This window comes from Leptonotus elevatus, chromosome 1 (genome assembly GCF_054856555.1).
Source record: "Leptonotus elevatus isolate MCC_2025b chromosome 1, RoL_Lele_1.0, whole genome shotgun sequence".
NCBI classification, from domain to species: domain Eukaryota; kingdom Metazoa; phylum Chordata; class Actinopteri; order Syngnathiformes; family Syngnathidae; genus Leptonotus; species Leptonotus elevatus.
The window spans coordinates 44,724,445-44,745,530 of record NC_141239.1 but is presented as its reverse complement, the minus strand read 5'-3'; the positions used below and the strand labels follow the sequence as shown (position 1 = coordinate 44,745,530).

At 40.0% G+C, this 21,086-nt stretch overlaps 2 protein-coding genes and 1 long non-coding RNA gene across 4 annotated transcripts; 2 read left to right on the top strand and 1 right to left on the bottom strand.

The window, feature by feature from the left end:
- Positions 1 to 207: 207 nt before the first annotated feature.
- On the top strand, positions 208 to 4,043 carry LOC147182431 (myeloid-associated differentiation marker-like). The gene is made up of 2 exons (XM_086081634.1): positions 208 to 498; positions 3,450 to 4,043. The coding sequence occupies exons 1-2, from the start codon at positions 208 to 210 to the stop codon at positions 4,041 to 4,043; spliced, it is 885 nt and encodes a 294-aa protein (XP_085937760.1).
- A 1,965-nt stretch (positions 4,044 to 6,008) lies between these two features.
- On the bottom strand, positions 6,009 to 11,293 carry LOC147182430 (uncharacterized). The gene is made up of 2 exons (XR_015094757.1): positions 11,135 to 11,293; positions 6,009 to 6,951 (listed from the first exon to the last, which is right to left on the bottom strand). It is a non-coding gene; the product is annotated as an uncharacterized LOC147182430 (long non-coding RNA).
- A 725-nt stretch (positions 11,294 to 12,018) lies between these two features.
- LOC147182429 (myeloid-associated differentiation marker homolog) lies at positions 12,019 to 19,490 on the top strand. 2 transcript variants are annotated; one of them, XM_086081672.1, is made up of 4 exons: positions 12,019 to 12,332; positions 15,010 to 15,084; positions 15,831 to 16,107; positions 18,632 to 19,490. In XM_086081672.1, exons 1-4 carry the CDS (start codon positions 12,232 to 12,234, stop codon positions 19,223 to 19,225), a joined length of 1,047 nt encoding a protein of 348 aa, XP_085937798.1. In that variant the 5' UTR covers positions 12,019 to 12,231; the 3' UTR covers positions 19,226 to 19,490. The 2 variants fall into 2 exon arrangements, with proteins under 2 accessions (XP_085937798.1, XP_085937806.1); XM_086081680.1 differs by having other exon boundaries at positions 14,897 to 15,084.
- Positions 19,491 to 21,086: the final 1,596 nt, after the last annotated feature.

The following is a 21,086-nucleotide window of genomic DNA, read 5'->3' as shown; positions in this document are numbered from 1 at the left end:
TGAACTATGTCACATGCATGCGCCATTGATGATTGACTTGCTGTAAAAAGAGACGCAAAATAAGTGCAGGCAACGGAAAGGGAGTAGCATTCAGGTTGACAGCTGCAGATGTTGGAGCAGCAGTAGCAGGATGAGAGCTTGCCGCTGAGGCCAGTCGAAGGGGTGTCGGATCATCTTGTCAATTGGACAGAAGATAATCAAAGAACTATGACAGAAAACAGTGGAGTCATTACGGTGGCACTTGACCCCAGGGCGCTGACGGCGCCGGTGGGAATTGTGCGGATACTGGAGGTGATCTCCCTCTGCATCACCTTCAGCCTGGCGGCGTCCTTCGTCACATTGATAGACCCCTTCTGGTCGTGGTGCATGTTCACTTGGGGCTTCTGCTTCGTCATCACCATCTTCATACTCATGCTGGAGTTCCTCAGCCTCAGCTCCAAGTTGCCTATTTCCTGGAATGACTTCACCGCTGCCTACGCCATGTTGGCCGCACTCATGGTGTGTATTCTTCCCCCCCCATATCTATCTGTCATCAGCGGAGCCGAGTAGTTACATGTTGCGCTGATGGTCAAGTATATGTTGAACATTACATTTGAATATGTGTGTTGATGAATGCCAGTTTTACCTATTCGAGAAACATTTAGTTCTTATGAACTTTATTATGAATTTCATAGCATTAAATATTAAAACCTTGAAAACCTAAACACTTGACACGAGTGTACATGAGTGTTCACAAATTGATCCCACTGATGGGCTTACCTGATCTGGTGCAGTTTATAGATAGAGTACAATTTGGTAACTAAGTCTAGATTAGTAGCAGGTACAGCAGAGGTGCCCAAGTACATGATGTTCCTGATCGCGAATCAGGTGTGCTGGAGGAGGATATGGAAAAGAGGCTGGATAGGGGCTCTTGAGGACGGGACTTGGGCTCCCCTGAGGTACAGTATGACGTTGTGAACTCCAAAAAAAACCATTTTTGTTGAGGAAAATAAGTTTACTTGCCTCTTCAAGCAATGTGCCTGCAGCTTCGTGTGGACACATTTGTGTCTATTGTAGCAACAAGAATACACGCTAGCAGAGAAAAAAAAATAAAAATAAAAAGGTGACCAGATTTTTAATTACAATTACAATTACAAAAAAGGGATGCTACAACTTCGCAGAAAATCAAATAATAAATTCTCACCAAATGTAATTGCTTGTCAGTCTTCATCATGGAGGTTGAGGGGTTCAATTTAATTTCCCGGATAAGCGGTAGTAAATGGATGGATGGATGGTTATTACTTTAGCTAAATCTAAATTCTATCTTGTGCTAAACAAGGCAATGCACTCATTGTTATCCAACCTTTTTTGCTCTCTCCCCTAGCAGTTATTTGAAGCTACCTGTGTCGTTAACCTCGCACCTGTAACCCATTGTAACTTTGGAGATATGTTGCTAGAAAGCTTGCGTTGAGTCTGACTGGCGACTGCAGTACTGTATTAGATTTCATGATTCTTAGACACAAAATCAGAAAGTAACTAGACTAAGTGCAATTTCTGCAGAAATTGCATGGGAATGCTGAAAGCTGAATGCTAATAGCTGAATGCTAAGCTGAATGCTTATGAAGTAAATTGAAAGATAAATTATGTCAAAATTACAAAGTACTAATTGTAGTTGAAAGATAAATAAATAAAAAGAACACTTGAACCCGGGAGGTGTGAATTTTTGAAGCAAGTTGAAATTTATATGGAAAAGTGTTATCTAAAAGTACCCTCCATTCATTTAGATGGTAAAGTGGAACTAATGATATCCCATTGTAAAATGCAACAACAACAAAAATCGCTCAATAGCGCCACCTAGGCATGCAGTACCCTCCATTCATTTAGATGGAAAAGTTGAATTCTGATACTTAGTTAGTTAGCATGTAATCACTTAGCATAATTGCCATGGATACATTTGCAATGTACAGTCGGAGGTGGGATTTGAACCCGCAACTTCCTGGTTACTGGATAATGCATTTTACCAAGTGCACCACTAAGCAGTATGAGAGAGAGAGTAATGATGATCAGTTGTATGCATGAAAGTGGCCGTGGCAAGTGGAACTTAGAAAAAGTCCAATGTCAGTCCCATTGAAAATGAATGGGGAAACATTTATATTTAACGTTAAATTGTGCCAATACTGTAAGCAATGTGGAATCAGACGATAAATACCCTGGAAAGCGTGAATTTTTGAAGAAAGTTGAAATTTGTAAATCGGAAGTATTATGTGGGAGTTGTTTCTCGGCAAAAAAAGTGAGGAGAATAAAAATAAATAATAAACTAGACTACGTGCAATTTCTACAGAAATTGCGTGGGAATGCTGGAATCTAAATGCTAAGCTAAATACTTGAAAAGATAAATTATTTGAAAATTACAAAGTATTAATTGTAATTGAAAGATAAATGAATAAAAAGAACACTTGAACCTGCCGTGAATTTTTGAAGCAAGTTGAAATTTATACGGAAAAGTGTCATCTGAAAGTACCCTCCATTCATTTAGATGAAAAAGTGGAACTAATGATATCCAATGGAAAAATGCAACAGCAACAAAAATCACTCAATAGCGTCATCTAGGCATGCAGTACCTTGCATAGATGGAAAAGTGGAAGTGTGATAGTCAGTTGGTATACATTTATATCCCTTACTTTTGGGGGGTGGTTGTGGGGCATTAGTCTCATAAAAATATAACTTCTAACATTACTTTAAAAAACAAACAAAAAAAACACTTGATTTTATTTTCAGTATGGCCTTTATATAATTTATGACTTAGTTATGCTAAAAAATACATCCTTACTCTCATAACATTACAGGCTCTATAATCATGCTCGACCTGTGTGGCGCAAGGCGTGGCATAATTGTGGTGTTTTCGTAGTCGCACGCGGCTTGCCGCAGTTAGAAACAGGCTTTTTGAGCCGTTATGGGCGTGAACACAGCCGACTTGATTCACCGTGAATAGAAGCGGCTCCACTCATGGCGGAAGCAGACAATGATTTGCTTGAATCCATGCCAATATGCAAAGTAGGAACGTTTTTGCTCCTTCGTAAAGTATACATTTCTAGTGGTCAAACTGCACTGACAATTGATTTAAGGTATGCTAGATAATGGCTACTAAACAGTACAAGAAAAAGAGGCTTTATTTATTCAACTACTTTGATGACTTGTGTGAAGACACTCTGCAGTGACACAACCCTTAAGATTCTGTCGTAGACTCTCATTCTCCAATAATTCTTGACCAGTGAATTTGGAATATCTAGTAGAGGCGTCAAGCAAATCAACATGAAACAATAACCGAAAGGTGTCCATGTTGTTTTGCCATAACACTTGCATGCTTACTACACACCAACATATCATTAAAATGATTTTAGAGCTGTTATTTTAAGGTAAACTTACGACATACAGTGTTGACTAATTTTGAAATGTTTCCTTTTTTATAGGTGCTTAGCGCATCCATCATCTTCGCCAACTACTTCACGTGTCCTACATGTTCCCAACTGATTGCTTCTTCTGCAATTTCCTTTTTCGTCTTCGGCTTGTACGTTGCGGAGATTAGCTACCTCCTGGCCAAAACCGGAGAGATCAGCAGTTTTCTCTCGACAGTCCCAGGTCTCCTGAAGGTGCTCGAGGCCTACGTGGCTTGCATCATCTTCGTGTGCTTGCAGTACATCCCATACACGCTATTCCCAGGGCTCCAGTGGTGTGTGGCCGTCTACTCCATTTGCTTCATTTTTGCACTCCTCGTCATCATCTGTACCATATGCCGACTTATTTCCGTCTTCCCAGCACCGTTTGATAAAGTTCTTATTGTGTGCAATGTGTCGGCCGTTTTGATGTACATCACCGCTGTGGTCATATGGCCCTATTACAGCTTAAAGGATAACCCCAGACCGAGCATCTGCAATACCTTTCCAAATAGATGCGGGTGGAATTTGCTGGTGGTTGTCACTTTCATGACCTGTTTCAACCTTACTGCTTACATCATTGATACATTGTATTCCTTCCGGCTGGTCTATTTCATGAGTAGAACCTAAAGTCTAGTTTTACATGTAAACATGTCATATATAGCCTACCGTGTACCACATGTGAAACATTTCCATTGCATTTCCTGTGAAATTATATGAAGTCCCAAACTATTTAATTTAGAATGATGTCAAATTTGCATATCTTGACATATTCTCCACTTTTGATGCAACGTTAATTGTTGGTGCTTGACCTTTCTCGCACAATTATCCATTGATTTGCTTTGAATGTTAAGATGTGACAAATGAATAAAATGTAAGCTTTTTCTGCCAGTGGGAAAGTTAGTCAACTGTTTAAGCATGTCAGTTACTAATGACAGCCATGAGTTATTTATTGAGTTTCCACATTTTGTAATGATTTACAACACTACAGAGATGTAGAGATTTTGGTTAATATATTTTCAATTGCAATAAAGTGATAAAGGGAATAAAAAATAAAAATAAACTTGACCTCTTCAACAGAAGTCAAGAGCATTGTCAAAATATGCACTCATTAGATGTTATCATAATTGCAAACTAGCATCCTTTTTTGTCCGATTGTGATATTTGGTAGAGCAGAATTCTGATAACCGATTAATTGGCTGATTAATTCAAAAACATTATGAATAAAATGAATTATGAATAAAATAAGCATTTATTCGTCCCTTAACTAATTTGCTCCCAAAAACGTATAAAAATGTTCTATTTTAAATATTGCCATGGTCCCAATTTTTTAAATGTTTTTTATACTAGAGCATACAGAAGGCTTTGAGGCAGCCTCTGACCTGAAGAGAGTGCTTGAAGTAATAGTAGTTATTACAAAAACGGCCAGCAGGTGGCAGCAGAGTATAAGAGATCACCCAGAGCCATGTTGCAAAAACGCCCTTTTTCCCACCGTTTTAAACAGATTTGTGAATAATGATCAAACTTAGCTATATTATAATGCTAATTGCTGTAAAAGAAACAGATACAAATATAAATTTTTTCCTGATGAAAGAAGAGACTCTAATCTTTCGTTTGGTAGGTTCCATGTTTAGCAAATAGAGCACAATATTTTTTGCTAAATCAGTCAAAATGCAGTAAAACAGCTGGGAGTGAAGGGGGTTGCTTCAGTGAAAATAGCTGGGAGTGAATGAGTTAATGATGAATAAATATGTGAATTACAGGTAGAACATTGACTGTTTTGCAAAACATTCAACTCCCTAAACCACACCACAAAAAAACAAGGAGGAAGTGGATAGTGGAAGGGTGGGGGTGGTTGAACAACAGAATAAAATCTGCAAAAATGTATTATTTTTTTCAATGTCATCATTTTGTCTTATGTTGTAAAGTGTAAAATATAAAATAACAATTTTTGTTCGTTTTAAAAGAGCTAATTGACTGGCCAGCTTAATGTGATAAGTCAAGTTAGGTTTATTTACAGTATATAACCCTTAATCACAAAATAATCTCAAAAGGCTTCACACACACACACACGCACACACGCACACACACACGTACACAGTTGACAAATATTAACAATATCTCCTGATCTTGAACCCACAGGAGGGCAAGGAAAAACTTAACAATAAATGTTTTTTTTTAAACAGCTGAAAAAGAAGAAACCAATCCAAAATCGTTCATGTACAGTGAAGCCATATTATACTTAAAACATTTTTGATGGTCTACCTCAAGTTGAAACCCATTTGGGTTCTGTAGGACAATGATCCAAAACACATCAGCGAGTCAAGTTTTGAATGGTTTTGGAAAAAAAGAGGAAGGTTTTGACGTGTAAAAGTCTGGACTTGAATCCAATTGAAATGCGGTGGCATAGCGATCCGGACGTTGACGTCATGCATCCCAAAATGGGTGTTAGCGCATCCATTTTGGCAGAATAGAAAACACATCCTCCACTTTGAGTGAACGGCAAACGCCACACTTTAACAATGATTGACAGTTGTTGCTGTTGGAAATAATTTCTTTGATTTCTGCGTGTTCAAATAAAATTCAAAGTTGAAGTCTTGTGGAGAAGTTTGCCAGCTTTATTTCAGAGTCTGAAAGACATCTTTAGAACCTGGCTCAAACAGCTCTGGTCCAAAAAGTGTAACATACTCAAAATACATTCACTCATTTATACAAAAAAAGTCCCCTCCCCCTTCATCGACAAAGAAGTACCTTTTGCCCCTACAGACATAGAACACCCCATTCTTATCTTTACTTCAGTTCCTGTCTTAATCCACTCAAGATGTGGGTAAACAATTGGCCCCCAGCGCCTCCTGGCACCAGGGATTTTTATGGACCGACCTCTGATTGCATTTACAGACATCCCCTCATTTAGATTGAATCAGAAACCTTACTTCCATTGAGGGAAAAGAACAAAGACTATAGATTAACTCCCATATGGGGAACAATTGTAACATCTTTAGCTAAAATAAAAAACACTTTGAAAAATATAAATTGAAACAGAAAAACAATGTTAATAATCTAACATTCCCTCATTTGAACTCTTCAGAGTTCAACACCTTTATAAATTGTTTTTAAAGGAAAATACCAAATCAGATTAACATTGAAAGAAGTGTCATGATGTGACAGCTTTTGAAGATGTTTTCTCTTCTCTCAGCCATCTTGTGATGAAGTTCTTTGTTGAGTGGAAAGAGTGTCGCAATAGTTTTTTCTTCTTTAAGGTCTCGGGTAGACTGCCGAGACCTTCGATATGTCACCGGGATTATTCTGCCCGAAAATGTGACTCTTCGTGTAATGATTGCCCAAGAAAAGGCACTTGATTTTGACCTCCGTTCAATAAGGTCAAATGATGTCCTCAAACGGCAGCTCCGGAACTGGACATTGGGACATCAGCTGACGTTGTTTTCCTGTTTTCCTGACGTTGTTGAGCCTGGGACGTTTCCGGCAGCCTTGTAGACCAGTTGTGGAATGTTGTCTCCTTCTCCTTTCTGTCATCAACCTGAGAGCGAAACATGTTCATTTAATCTTCTCATAAACTCACATAAATTTTATTTGGAGGAAAAACCCTGATAGTTTTTGTTAGTTGGGATTAGTAAATGTTATTTGATTAAGATCCGTAGGTCCTGCACTGTTGGAACAGGAAAATATCTATTTTTGTGACATTGAAATAGAGCCCAGCCTTTGATTGCGTTGAATGACATTCACTCATTCATTAATACAACAGACAAAGCTTGTAACTATTTATTTTTCAAATAGATTTCATATAATTGTAGGTATTTTTTTACCTCGACATTTACTGTTCTAAATTTGCATGACTGTGCCTTTCACCATCCTGAAAGGAATCATTTTACTAGCATATCATATAATCTCATCCCAGAATCTCACGACCGGCCGAACCGTGACATCCTGGGAAAAGCTCACACATATTCATATCATATATACTCTTTTGCAAACACTGGGCTCCAAACATTACATTTTTCTGAGATAAAAGATATAATATAATATAATTACCTTTATTGGCGATATTTTCCTCTTTCCCGTTGCAAACTTACCTTTCTTCCGCTCGATTCCCTCTGGTAGATTTCTTCATATTCAAACTGTGAATTATCCCATTCAAACTCACCCTGTCAATTGGAGTGTAGGCCGATAACCCACAACCTTTTTAATTTTGTTTTTAATTTTGTTTTTAATTTTCTAACCCACAACCTTTTAATTTTGTATTTCATTTTCTAATTCGTCTACATTAGTTAATTTCTTAAACATGAACTGTCCTTTTGTTATTTTCTCCCTCATTTGGGCAAAGATCTACAGATCTTTACAAACACGCATGGTACATCAAAGGGAAGACACACCAAGACTCCGTTAGCTCATAAATAAGGACTATCAGACTACAGCCTCCCGCAAAAGACGTCGTAAAATTCACAACTCTCAAAATCAGATTGTGAGGCAACCGAGATAGCTGCAGGACACTGCAAAAAATTAGCACAAGCAGATATAATCTAAAACACTACATTGTGAAAACTTTGGGGACATGAAAAACAATACTCCTAGATTTAAGCAAACTAAAAATGATTCTCAACCTGCTAATCAACCTCACCTCTTCTACAGATTAGTGGGGCTTGTAAAAACACAGCACAAAAATATATCTGGGATTCATAAATCACAGTGCTGTGAGAAAAAAATAATAATCGAAAATTAATCATCAAACTCACAGTTATTTGTTAAATAACAGTAACTCAGTATGATAAGATGTATGATTCAATATTATGTATATAGAACATATACTTAGATAATATATATATTTATAACATATACTTCTGTGAAGACTTCTGGGAAATTTTCTACTTAATGCTGCACTTCCTCTTTAACTTTAACTGCAGCTGGACGGAGCCCAGGAAAAAGTTCCCCACAGGGAAAACAAAAGTATATCGTAGCGTATTAGTTAAATTCCCATTGTACCAATTCAGAAACTGATTATCCCAAGAAAATAGGCAAAAATTTAGTAGGCCCTTCTCAATAATAAAATAGAGGAACTAAGATTGAAATTAATTTAATCCCTCATTTCAAATTCACATATGTCGTGTTCAATTTCCTGAAATACCTTGCTATAGATCACAGTTCCCCATCCAACACATGAAAAATGCCTTGCATACCACTCGTGTAGCATTTCTTTGAGCAAGATCACACCCCATTCGGACCTCCATCTTTTTTTAGTCTTTGTCCAGTCCTCCAGCAGATGTCGCTGTGGGGAGGTTGCCATTTGCAACCTTCCAAAGGATGGATTCTTTTTGCCAATCGATTGTTCCAAACGATTCCAATGTTCCAGTTCTGCAGTCGCTACCGGCGCTTCCTTGTTCCACTTGGTGACAATTTCAGCTGCCACTTCAGCCTTCGTCGGAGCTGCCAAACCTCCTTGTGTGACGAGTCTAACATGCAGTCCTGCTGTAGCGTGTCTTTGAAGGCTCCTTTCTGTCCTTTTTCCCAGCCAGGTGAGGAGGCAGGCCCAACACGATGAGGACAACAGTAGTCTGCTTTTCTTGATGTGATTTCTCTCAACGGCAGCCAATCGCTGCTTTGCTTTCTGACTCCTTGTGACATTTTACAATTGGCCAGCAGATGTCAGGACGGCGGTTGTTGTGTCAGCAATGTTCAAAGCAGGCATTTAGATTTCCTCTGGATGCAAAACAGCCATAGGGGAGAAGTCACTGGAATGAGGCGTGTACACAGTCATTGGGCATTGAGGAATTTGAGCATCATGATTGTCTGTAGGCACAGGAGGAGAATAACTGTGCTGCGGCGTGAAGCTCTTTGACTCCTGTCACGTACATCCAGATGCTGGAGGTTGCTGTCTGCAATTGTGAACCCGATGACACACCTCGGCCTTTCTGGGAGCTCACCTGACCAAAAAAATGCTCACTCCTTGATACAATGCATTTAAAATGCCAGACTGAGGATGGTATCATAGCAAGATAGTTCACTTCCTGTTTTCCCCAAAATATTTCAACTATCACATAATTTGTTTTCAGAGAAAGCCCTTTAAAAATAGCCACTGGAAATACTTGCAAATACAACGTATCAGTAGAGCTGGGTGCATCCCGTTTGCAGATAGTCATCAAAACCCCATCCGCTTTGGAACTTAAGCATCAGTTTCTGAAATGACACACTCAGAGAAAAAACAAATATTAAACATCATAATTATTATGTTGACTTCAAAAACATTTACAACTTCTTATTCAACTATCCTAAATCCAGCCACAGCTGTACAGATATAGGGATAATTATTTTAACTCAATATAGCTCAATACAAAATGCTATTATTTCATCATTATTCTTTTTGTTTCAATTGCCCAAAAAAGAGAAAGTTAACAAGCTTATCGTCTTTATCAAAAATAGTATAATATAAAAGACTGTCAATTTCAGTCACTAAAAAAATAAAAAATAAAAACACTAATTTAATATTCTTCTACAAGAACTCAGCAACATCCTTAAAAAACTGTTACTTATTTTATGTTTTATCATTCTTCTCTTACCTAGAAAAGAGAAAAACTCACATTACGAGGACACATGACTAATCCCCAACTCACACACACAGCCCCCCCTTTTTTCTCTTTTTTTTTCTCTTTCTTTTTCCCATTCAGAGGGGTAGCGGAATATTTTTTTTAGCATTCATCACATCGCAAAACCTATTTTACCACATTCCCATTCGAAAAACAAACGCCATCATCACACCAGTCTAAACTTACCCAAAGCCAACTTACAGTTAAGGATATTGAAGAAAATCAAACAAAATCTCCCAATATCCAAGTCTCACTTACAATTCCCAATCCACCAGGGTAGCCCCCACCTAACTCAACAAGTCTCCCACTTTCTCAAACCTTCGAAAATACCTACGCACACCCTCTGCATTAATTTTAAAACAATAAACGGTTACGTTCTATCAATCCGCTATCTGCAAATCATGCAGCATTCAAACCGCAGTGTTGTACGGTAATTCAGTAAACGGGTTAATAGCTTTAAACAAATCACCCGTAAACGGCTCATCTTATTTCGGAGGCATTCTAGCATTTCACATAATTTGATACACTTATTACACAATTCCGTACGACTCTCCCACCATTCAAAGAAAATACAAAAGTCCCATGTACCAATCAGCGACAACCTTCCATTCAATCAATCAACAATGTTTCCTTCATTTTTCATCGACGTTCTTTTCGCATGGCTCCGACTGCAACCCCGGAAGCATTCTTAACTTGTGCATCTAAGTTTAACTTCCCACTATGAACCGGAAGTACATTAAGGTCAAACCATTCGGTGTCACGATCAAAATCGCCCTCCATTTGTAGTTTTCTGTGACGTCTCACTTGTAGTATGGTTGAATTTATTCGACAACGTTTAAACAATTTTACAAGAACAACATAGGCACCCACAAAAACATACACACATCACAGAACATACATAAATAACCACGTGATCTACCGATTGCAAATACAGCGGTATCAGCCAATCCCCGCTGCAATCAACCTGACTCCCTCAATACTGTTCAATTTAAAACAGGGCGCGCTTTTTATTTAATAACTTATCACGTGTAAATGGATGCTAATGCAAAAGTATCATGCCTACTAAGACTAGCTTCCTTTGGCTTCAAAAGTGTTTTTTTTATTTTAAAACAGGCGCGCGCCTACCATGACCTCCTGGATTCTTAATGGAAAAAAAAATCTCCACGTCACCCCGTCATAGTCTATCAGCTCCTTCGCAGTAAGACGAAATAAAACATTACTACTTCAACCTGTATTTCAAAACATGGCTCTCTCTTTAGCCGCGCGCATAACCGTTCCGGGTCAGCACGTTCGTCACCTCATGCTCCACCCCACGTACGTGTACAGTTCAATGTCGTAGGAAAAATCCCAACTCAAGGACTCCGCGTCCACCTTTCAATAGAATGACATCAAACCACAACTTGTCCACACAGACATCATGTAAAAAATTTATACAATTTAGAAGACGAAAACAAGTTGCAGCGATCCCAAACAGACAGAACTTCCCTACGTGGATAAAAGTCTCCACTTACCGTACTTATTTATCTAGGCCTAGAAGTTCCATCCGTCCGTGAACACTGCAGCTCGCAATCATCTAGAACATCCAGAACGTCACCTTTTTCAACGTCGGGAGTCACCAATTGTTGGAAATAATTTCTTTGATTTCTGCGTGTTCAAATAAAATTCAAAGTTGAAGTCTTGTGGAGAAGTTTGCCAGCTTTATTTCAGAGTCTGAAAGACATCTTTAGAACCTGGCTCAAACAGCTCTGGTCCAAAAAGTGTAACATACTCAAAGTACATTCACTCATTTATACAAAAAAAGTTCCCTCCCCCTTCATCGACAAAGAAGTACCTTTTGCCCCTACAGACACAGAGCACCCCATTCTTATCTTTACTTCAGTTCCTGTCTTAATCCACTCAAGATGTGGGTAAACAATTGGCCCCCAGCGCCTCCTGGCACCAGGGATTTTTATGGACCGACCTCTGATTGCATTTACAGACATCCCCTCATTTAGATTGAATCAGAAACCTTACTTCCATTGAGGGAAAAGAACAAAGACTATAGATTAACTCCCATATGGGGAACAATTGTAACATCTCTAGCTAAAATCAAAAACACTTTGAAAAATATAAATTGAAACAGAAAAACAATGTTAATAATCTAACATTGCGGACCAGCTGCCACAATGAGAAGAGGCAAAAATAAGGATTAAGCATTCTCCAGGCTAACAAAACGGGAACCAATGCAAAGCCAATGGATCACAGAAGCCATAAAAAGGGTGAACAACAAGATGGAGGATTTGGGATCCTCCTCATTGCTTGTGCAGCGACCACTTTATATCAGGTGAGCCAATTACTGAATCAGTTAGTCGTATAGATGTAGCTCGATTGTATAGTTATTAAATGAAGGTGAAAGACATGATCGGGCACTTTGTACATTACATGGTGGCGGAATCAGCAGGTGCTAACTTGCCTGAAGCTATAGCCTCCTGCTGTAGGAGGCTATAGCTTCAGGCAAGTTACCACATGCAAAATGTGGGGAAAATAATCTGTTTCGTTCATTTGTGCTGCTACGGTTTAATAGATATTACACAGTTGAATTTAATAAGTGACCAACACCATAAAGAGTTTGTACGGAATAAATGAAGGCGGCGGCAGTCGAATTAGCAGATGCTACCTAAATAACACTGCAAGACTTGCGTGAAACTGCTCACTTCGATGGCATTTCGACCACACATAAAGGGGAAATAAATGCTGATTGTACAAACTTGTAAAGCCTTTGTATGATCAGATCTGAAAGCACTCACCGGTGTAAGAGAGGAAGTAATTCCACGTGGCAGCGTCGCCGAGTTGAAAAAAAAAGTATTCCTCACACGTTATCGGCACTGGTTGGTATCATCCTACGTGTCTGTCTTGCACATGTATATCATGTCCTTTTCATCAAAGTGAGTGTCATTGCTCTTGGGAGGAAAGTTTATGGATAAACGCTAGTTTTATCCTTCCTCATCATTATAGTCCATTAACGTAGCACCGCGACTTTCCTGCCAAATGTTGCGTGTTCAGAGAAATACTCACGTAACGTCCGGATCTCTATGGCCATAAAAAGCCTGTTCATCTTCAGAAGAGTGGGCCAAAATGTGGCAAAAGGGTCCTCATGTGTAAAAAAAATCAAGATTGAGATATTCATATATTTGAATTATACAATTTATTCCCTTTAAAATGATATATAATATATGCACTCCCCTCCGTGAGTCATCACCTTACCGTGGTAGAGGGGTTTGCATGTACCAATGATCCTAGGAGTCATGTTGTCTGCGGTTTTATGCCCCTGGTAGAGTCATCCATGGCAAACAGGTCCTAGGTGAGGGACTAGACAAAGCATGGCACTGACCTCTTGTGATCAGTACAAACATTGGATTCAGTTTTTTCTGAGGTGGAAAATCCAGGTCCAGAACGTAAAAACCCTGCCACAGTTTGACTTTAGCCCCCAGGTGCTAGCTCACTAGCTCTCTAGCTAGCTCTCATGGTGCTTGTTTACCTTTTAGGGAGCTGGCTAGCTAGCTAGCATCACGGGATAAAGCCAAACTGTGGCAGGGTTTTTACTTTCTGGACCTCTGGACGCGACCCACCAGGCCCCCCTCTGGAGCCAGGCCTGGAGGTGGGGCTCGAAGGCGAGCGTCTGGTGGCCAGGTCTGTACCCATGGGGCCCAGCCGGGCACAGCCCGAAAAGGCAACATGGGTCCCCCTTCCTATGGGCTCACCACCTGTGGGAAGGGCCAAAGGAGTCAGGTGCATGGTGAGCTGGGCGGCAGCCAAAGGTAGGGGACTTGGCGGCTCAACCCCCGGCTACTGAAGCTGACTCTTGGGACATGGAATGTCAGCCCTCTGGCGGGGAAGTAGCCCGAGCTGGTGTACGAGGCAGAGAAGTTCAGATGAGATATAGTCGGACTCGCATCCACTCCACGCACCAATCGTCTTGAGAGCGGTTGGACTCTCCTCCATTCTGGTGTTGCCCAGGGTGAGAGGCACAGAGGATGTGTGGGCATACTTATTGCCCCCCGGCTTGGTGCCTGTACGTTGGGGTTTACCCCGGTGGACATGAAGGTAGCCTCCCTCCGCCTTAAGGTGGGTGGGATGGTGCCCGACTGTTGCTTGTGCCTATGCACCGAACATTCATTGAGTCCTTGGAGGGTGTGCTGGAGAGTGCTCCCTCTGGGGTCTCCCTCATTCAGTTGGGGGACTTCAACGCTCACGAGGGTAATGGAGGGCCGTGATTGGGAGGAACGGCCCTCCCGATCAGAACCCGAGTGATTTTCTGTTATTGGACTTCTGTGCTCGTCACGAACACCATGTTCAAACACAAGGGTATCCATATGTGCACTTGGCACTAGGACACCCTAGGTCACATTTCGATGATCGACTTTGTAGTCGTGTCATCGGATTTGCGGCTGCACGTGTTGGACACTCGGGTGAAGAGAGGGGTGGAGCTGTCAATTGATCACCACCTGGTGGTGTGTTGGCTCCGATGGTGGGGGAAGATGCCTGTCACACCTGGCAGACCCAAACGTATTGTGTGGGTTTGCTGGGAACGACTGTCAGAATCCTCTGTCAGAAAGAGTTTCAACGGCCACCTCTGTCAGGACTTCTCCCTTGTCCCGGGGAAGGTGGGGGACATTAACTCCGAAGTGGACCACGTTCCGCGCCACCTCCTGACCTTTTGTTTGATGGTGTGCTTTGAAGCACTGCAGTGGACCACCATGCCGCCAGATGAATGTTGTTTGCGAATAGTGTGTGGGTGTGCACATTCATTGCATTAAAACATGAACGGGATCAAAGGACTCAGCATAAATATTGTGAGTTTTTCTCCAATAGAGGAGAGCATCATTTGTCTCATTGCACTCTTTTCAGCCCTGTCGACTTTCCTGGAGAGCACCAGGGAAACTGAAACCATCATCTCCCTTATTAGATCAAAACATTACGCCTGCTGCATTTTTATTGTATTATTGATCCAACTGTTGCAGCTGCGCCAGTAAGGCAGGGAGATTACAGCGCAGAGCGGAAAGAAAGAGACAGAAGGACTTCCTCTCAAATGTCAGGTGATGCTTGTGTTTGACTTTCTTGTATGTGCTTTCGTGTTTGCATGCCATATATGGATGATTTTTTGCATGAAAAAGAAGCAGGAACTGATAGACAAACACTTTTGAAACCACTGTAGGAGGGTAAAATGATGTGTCCTCTTTTAAAAGGATGGAATTGGAATTGTTATAGAAAAGCAGCGACAAAAAGGAAACTGTCAGAAAAAAATAGAGGATAGATCAAATCAGTTTCTTGCAGTGATAGTGCTCTTTTGAGGGTCTGACTAATATCAGTTGAGCTGTAGATCCAAAGTGCACGTAGAGCTTATCTACAGGTCCTCCTTTCTTCTCTATTACGAAAGTTCATGTTCAATTGCTCCTGTAAAATATTTGCATGTGTGAGCTACTAATGTGTCAACATGCCGTGAAAGATTTGGTGGGGAGAGAAGCCTGTTGGTCGTACAGGGTGGGAAGCCATAAAAGCCGTTTTTATTGGCACAACTTATAAGCAAACACAAGTGATCACCTCCCATGCAAACATTGTAAGAAATATGTCACACGCATGCGCATGGATAATCAACTTGCTGGCTATTGGCAGATGTGAAATGGGTGCAGGCAACAGAAAGGGAGTGGCAATTTCATGTTGGGGCAGCAGTAGCAGGATGAGAGCTTCCCACTGAGGCCATCTTAAGCGGTGGTGTTAGTGCAGTCAAATACTCTCGGGTCAATTGGACAGAAGATAATCAAAGATCTGTTCCTGAAAGCAGCAGAGTCGTTATGGTGACACTTGACACCAGGGCGCTGACGGCGCCGGTGGGAATTGTGCGGATCCTGGAGGTGATCTTCACCTGCATCTCCTTCAGCCTGGCGGCGTCCTTCGCCAGCTCCACGACCTCCTTCTGGGTTTGGTGCATGTTCACCTGGTGCTTCTGCTTCGTGGTCACCATCCTCATACTCATGCTGGAGTTCCTCAGTCTCAGCTGCAGGCTGCCCATTTCCTGGGATGACTTCACCACTGCCTTCGCCATGTTGTCCACACTCATGGTGTGTGTGTTTTTTTTTCTTTTGTCATATCGATCTGTCAGTCTATCTGCTAGTAACTTGTTGCATGCTGCTGGTCAAGTATGACAGTTGGCTGTGTGTTGTTGAATGCCAGTTTTACCACATAATTTAGTCAGACGTACTGTATGTAAGTTCTAGAATGTGTTGTTCACTGATAACACCTCTTGAATTGTTAAAAAAATTAATAAAATTTCAATTAAAAAAAATAAATATAATAATGAATTGTTAACACATCTTTAGTTGAGGGCAATTTTGAATGGATCCAATTTCACTTAATTTGCCCCCCAAAAATGTATTCATTACAAACATACGCACCTTTGTTCATCTGTCTATGCCAGTGAAAAAGGCAGAACAAATATATTGCCGGCAACTGGCTGAATACCTCCAAAATCGGTGCTTTCAGGAAACCTAAAAAATGACATGACATTGCATCGTTAAAGAGCGCAAGCCATTTTTAACACTTTCAATATTTTGTAAAAGTAACACCAACACATGTGGATTGACCAATAGTTCAGATTTGGAACAAGTGGAACTTTACTAACCTATGACAGAGGAAGTTCCGACCCAACGCTAGCGATATGCTTTACCATTAGACGGCGGAAGTTACCATAAACATGTGTATCCACCGGTTTGCTACCTATAAACACAATAACTCCTAGTCAAGCTTTCTTTACAACTAAAAAGTCACAGATTTTATTTGTGAGTAAACTGAGACGAGATCATCATTATTTCAGCATTAATGCTGTTTACAACATTTTTGTGTGGTGGTGTGCTGTGAAATTAATCTAATGTAAAATGTCTGCCTTGGCTCAATAATAGTTAGGATTTGGAAAACACTGGTTCATGTCACTTGAAAATAATGATTGATTTTCTGGGGCTCTTTTTACATGACTGAAGCATTTTACTCACTTGTACTTTACGATTATTTATTTATTTATTTATTAATTTATTACTTTTTTTTATTTTTGGTGTGGGTGTAGGACTTTTGTAGTCTCAAAATAACAGCAGGCTAGACTAGTTATTTTTGCAGACACACAGATTGTTGCCATTATTAATAATGTGCATTTAGGCCGTTGTGGGCGTGAACACACTTGATTCACTGCGAAGTGACTCATTTCTGTCCTTGACATGGCGGAAGGAAAAACTGATTTACTGGAGTCCGGTTTGTTTAAAATTGGCCAGGGTGAAGTGGGCCCTTGGAGATTGACTTCCATTGTAAATGTCTGTTGCATATGAATATGGAGCCCACTGAGTTTTTTTAGGCCTTTGTAAAATAAACTTCCTGTGGGAAACTGCATTTGTTGACAATCGGATTAAGGTGTAGATAGATAATGGCGACTACAAGAAAAAGAGGCCCTATTGCTGCAAACACTTTGACGACTTGTGTACGGAGACCACGACCTTTAAAGCGTCTATAGGACACAAATCCAATGTCGGGAGTCAGCGTCTGATTAATGTATAAAGCACCGTCGCAGCGTTGGTCATGTTGGCCGACATCGGATTGTTGTGGGTCCTTTAAAGAAGACAAATTGATTCCTTTAAAGGCCACGCAAAGTACAGTATCGACCACTGTATGTAAAATGTATTCCGTTACAGTTACAAGTTACCTGCTAAAAAATTTAGTTAGTAACGTAATCTAAGTATCATAATATTAAAATAATGTAACTATTACTTTGGATTACTTTTGGATTACTCCAATACCAATTATGCTCATGAAGTCAAAATAAAAAAAATTAAAAAAATATCACCACAATTTAGATTTCTATACAGTGCGCCCCTGCTATTTGCAGGTGATAGGGACCCGGGCAGCCTACCAATAGCAAAACATTTTGTGTAATTGGCAATCATTTAAATACATGTACAATATAGATATGTTGATTGATTGATTGATTGAAGGCCATATGCAGACAGATTTTTAATAAATGTTTGTTTTGTTTGATTCATTTTTTTCCTCTCAGACACATTATTACAGGTGACATCGATCACATCATATCATTTGCAACATTGACATCCGGAAGAAGGGCTGACGGGTCGAAGCCATGGTTTATTAGTAACCCGTCCCCATCAATTCTTACTATACGCATCAGTCCATATAAATTGATTATGGAGTACAAATGCGTCCTTGATTCAATGTACCTGTAATCTGATTACATGTTTTTTTTTCTGTAACTGTAACGAATACACAGTTAAAAAAAAATGGTAATCCGATTACGTAACAGCAGTACATGTATTTCGTTACTCCCCAAGCCTGTATATGAGTATCTGAATTTTGAGTATTTAGTAAAGACGATCACCAAATCACCGTAATAACATCATGAAGAAGTAATAAAAAAAAAAAGGTGCTTTGACAGGAATAAGCCTCACACAAAAGCTTTCCAGGTTGTTTTGCCAATAACACTTGCAAGCTTACTACAAACCAACGTTGAATGATTTTAGAGCTGTTATTTGAAGTTAAACTTAACAACATACATTGTTGACTCATTTTGAAATGTTTCCTTTTTTATAGGTGCTTAGCGCATCCATCATCTTCGCCAACTACTTCACTTGTGCTACATGTTCCACACTGATTGCAGCTTGTGTGACTTCCTTTCTGGCCTTCATCTTGTACGCCATTGAGGTTGGCTTGACCCGGGCCAGACCTGGAGACATCAGCGGTTTTCTTTCCACAGTCCCAGGTCTCCTGAAGGTGCTGGAGGCCTACGTGGCCTGCATCATCTTCGTGTGCTTGCAGTACATCCCGTACACGCTATTCCCAGGGCTCCAGTGGTGTGTGGCCGTCTACTCCATTTGCTTCATTTTTGCACTCCTCGTCATCATCTTTACCATATGCCGACTTCTTTCCCTCTTCCCAGCACCGTTTGATAAAGTTCTTGTTGTGTGCAACGTGTTGGCCGTTTTGATGTACATCACCGCTGTGGTCGTATGGCCCTATTACAGCTTAAAGGATAACCCCAGACCGACCTTATGCGATATAGCTCCAAATAGATGCGGGTGGAATTTATTGGTGGTCGTCACGTTTATGACCATTGTCAACCTTATTGCTTACATTGTTGATACATTTTACTCCTTCCGGCTGGTCTTCTTCGTGAGTAGAACCTAAAGTCTAGTTTTGTGTCATATATAGCCTACTGTGTATCACATGTGAAACATTTCCATTGCATTTCATGTGAAATAATATGAAGTCCCAAACTATTTTATTTAGAGTGATGTCCAATTTGCATTTCTTGACATATTCTCCGCTTTTGGTGCAATGTCATTACTTGTTGGCGCGTTCACTCTTTCTTGTAAACTCACCCTCTGATGTGCTACGAATATTAGCATGTGACATATACAGTATGCATCAGATGAATAAAATGTAAGCTTTTTCTGCCAGTGTCAAATGAGTCGACTGTTTAATGAAATGTCAGTTTTTAATGATAGCCGTTAATGAGTTATTTATTAATTCACCCTTCAAAGTCTGCTTTTGTGGATATGTTTAGTGTGCATACCACGAATGGCAGCCAAAGAGGCAGAGGTAAGAACAGCATATTTTTGACAGAGATGTAGAGATTTGTTTTAGTATATATTCAATTGCAATGAAGTGATAAAGGAATAAAAATAAAAAAAACTCACCCCATGAACAGAAGTCAAGAACATTCTGGAGGAAGAAGGTGTGTCATTGTCAAAATATGCACTCAATAGATACATTCATAAAAGTAAACAAGGGCACACCCGATACGGATATTTTTAAGCTGGAGCAGATTAATTTATTCAAAATATATTATGAATAAAATAAGCATATTTGGTCCCTTAATGATTATAATACATATATGAATTACAAGCAGAACATTTTATTGTTTTATATGACAGTCAATCTTTACTATTCGCGATAGCAAAAATCTGTGACTGAAATGCACATGGGGGGGGGGGTCTTTATAGTGACAGTAACAGCTATACAAAAAAAATAGGGAAATCCCAGAAAGAAAGAAAAATTAATACATTGGAAAAAAAAATCTCCGTATATATGAAAAAAGAATCATCAAACTGCCAGTATTGTAGTGTCGTACACAGGATGCAGGTGCACAGAATGAGATGTTCTGCATCTCGTGTGCATGTGTGTGTGCGTGCGTGTGCGTGCGTGCTTGCGTGTTTGTGTGGGGGTGTGTGTGTGCGTGTGTGGGGGTGCGTTTGCGTGCGTGTGTGCGTTTGTGTGTGTCCATAAACATACTGTAACATAATTGTACAGTGGTCCCTCGCTACTTCATGGTTCACTCTATCGCGGATTTTAATTTGGGTCCATAACTCGTATATTGTGAGGTTTACCTTGGGTTATACATTGATATTTCGCAGGTTTTTCAGAGATTCAAACCCCCTCTAACTCCCATATTTAATAGTGAGTACCCCATACAATTTTTTTTTTATTTTGCTGCTATTTTTGTCCTTTTTTGTACTATTTGAGTAAATAAAAACAGCTCTTTTTTTCATTTAACACAATGTATTCAATTTTTAAACAATATATTAGCTTAATTAAGAAACGTGTACCATGATAAGTTAAGGGGAAAAAAATTCGGACATTTTTCTTTTAATTCTTCTTAGCAAGTCGGTGTCCCATCAATGGTGAGCTATTTTTAGAACAGACCAGTTACCCAGTTACTTGTACACGCTGGCACCTTTACAATATCAACCTGGCAATAGCCAGATTGATATTGTGATTCACTCAAGGGAGTTCTCCTCAATATCAATCTGGGACTGCTTTTTCCATTTGCTCGGGAAAAGCGCAACATTCTGTACAATACTTTGAGCTGATTGGACGATGCGGCATCTTGTACACGTTTGTTTTTGACCAATCACGGCAACGGATGGAAATGTTGTGCTCTGTCTCGTCTTAAGAAAAAAAAAATCCACAAACATCTTTACCAGATAAAAATGCACAAAGCACCTCTCGCTGTTCAGCATTCAACAAGGAAACAAAGAGTAATTCT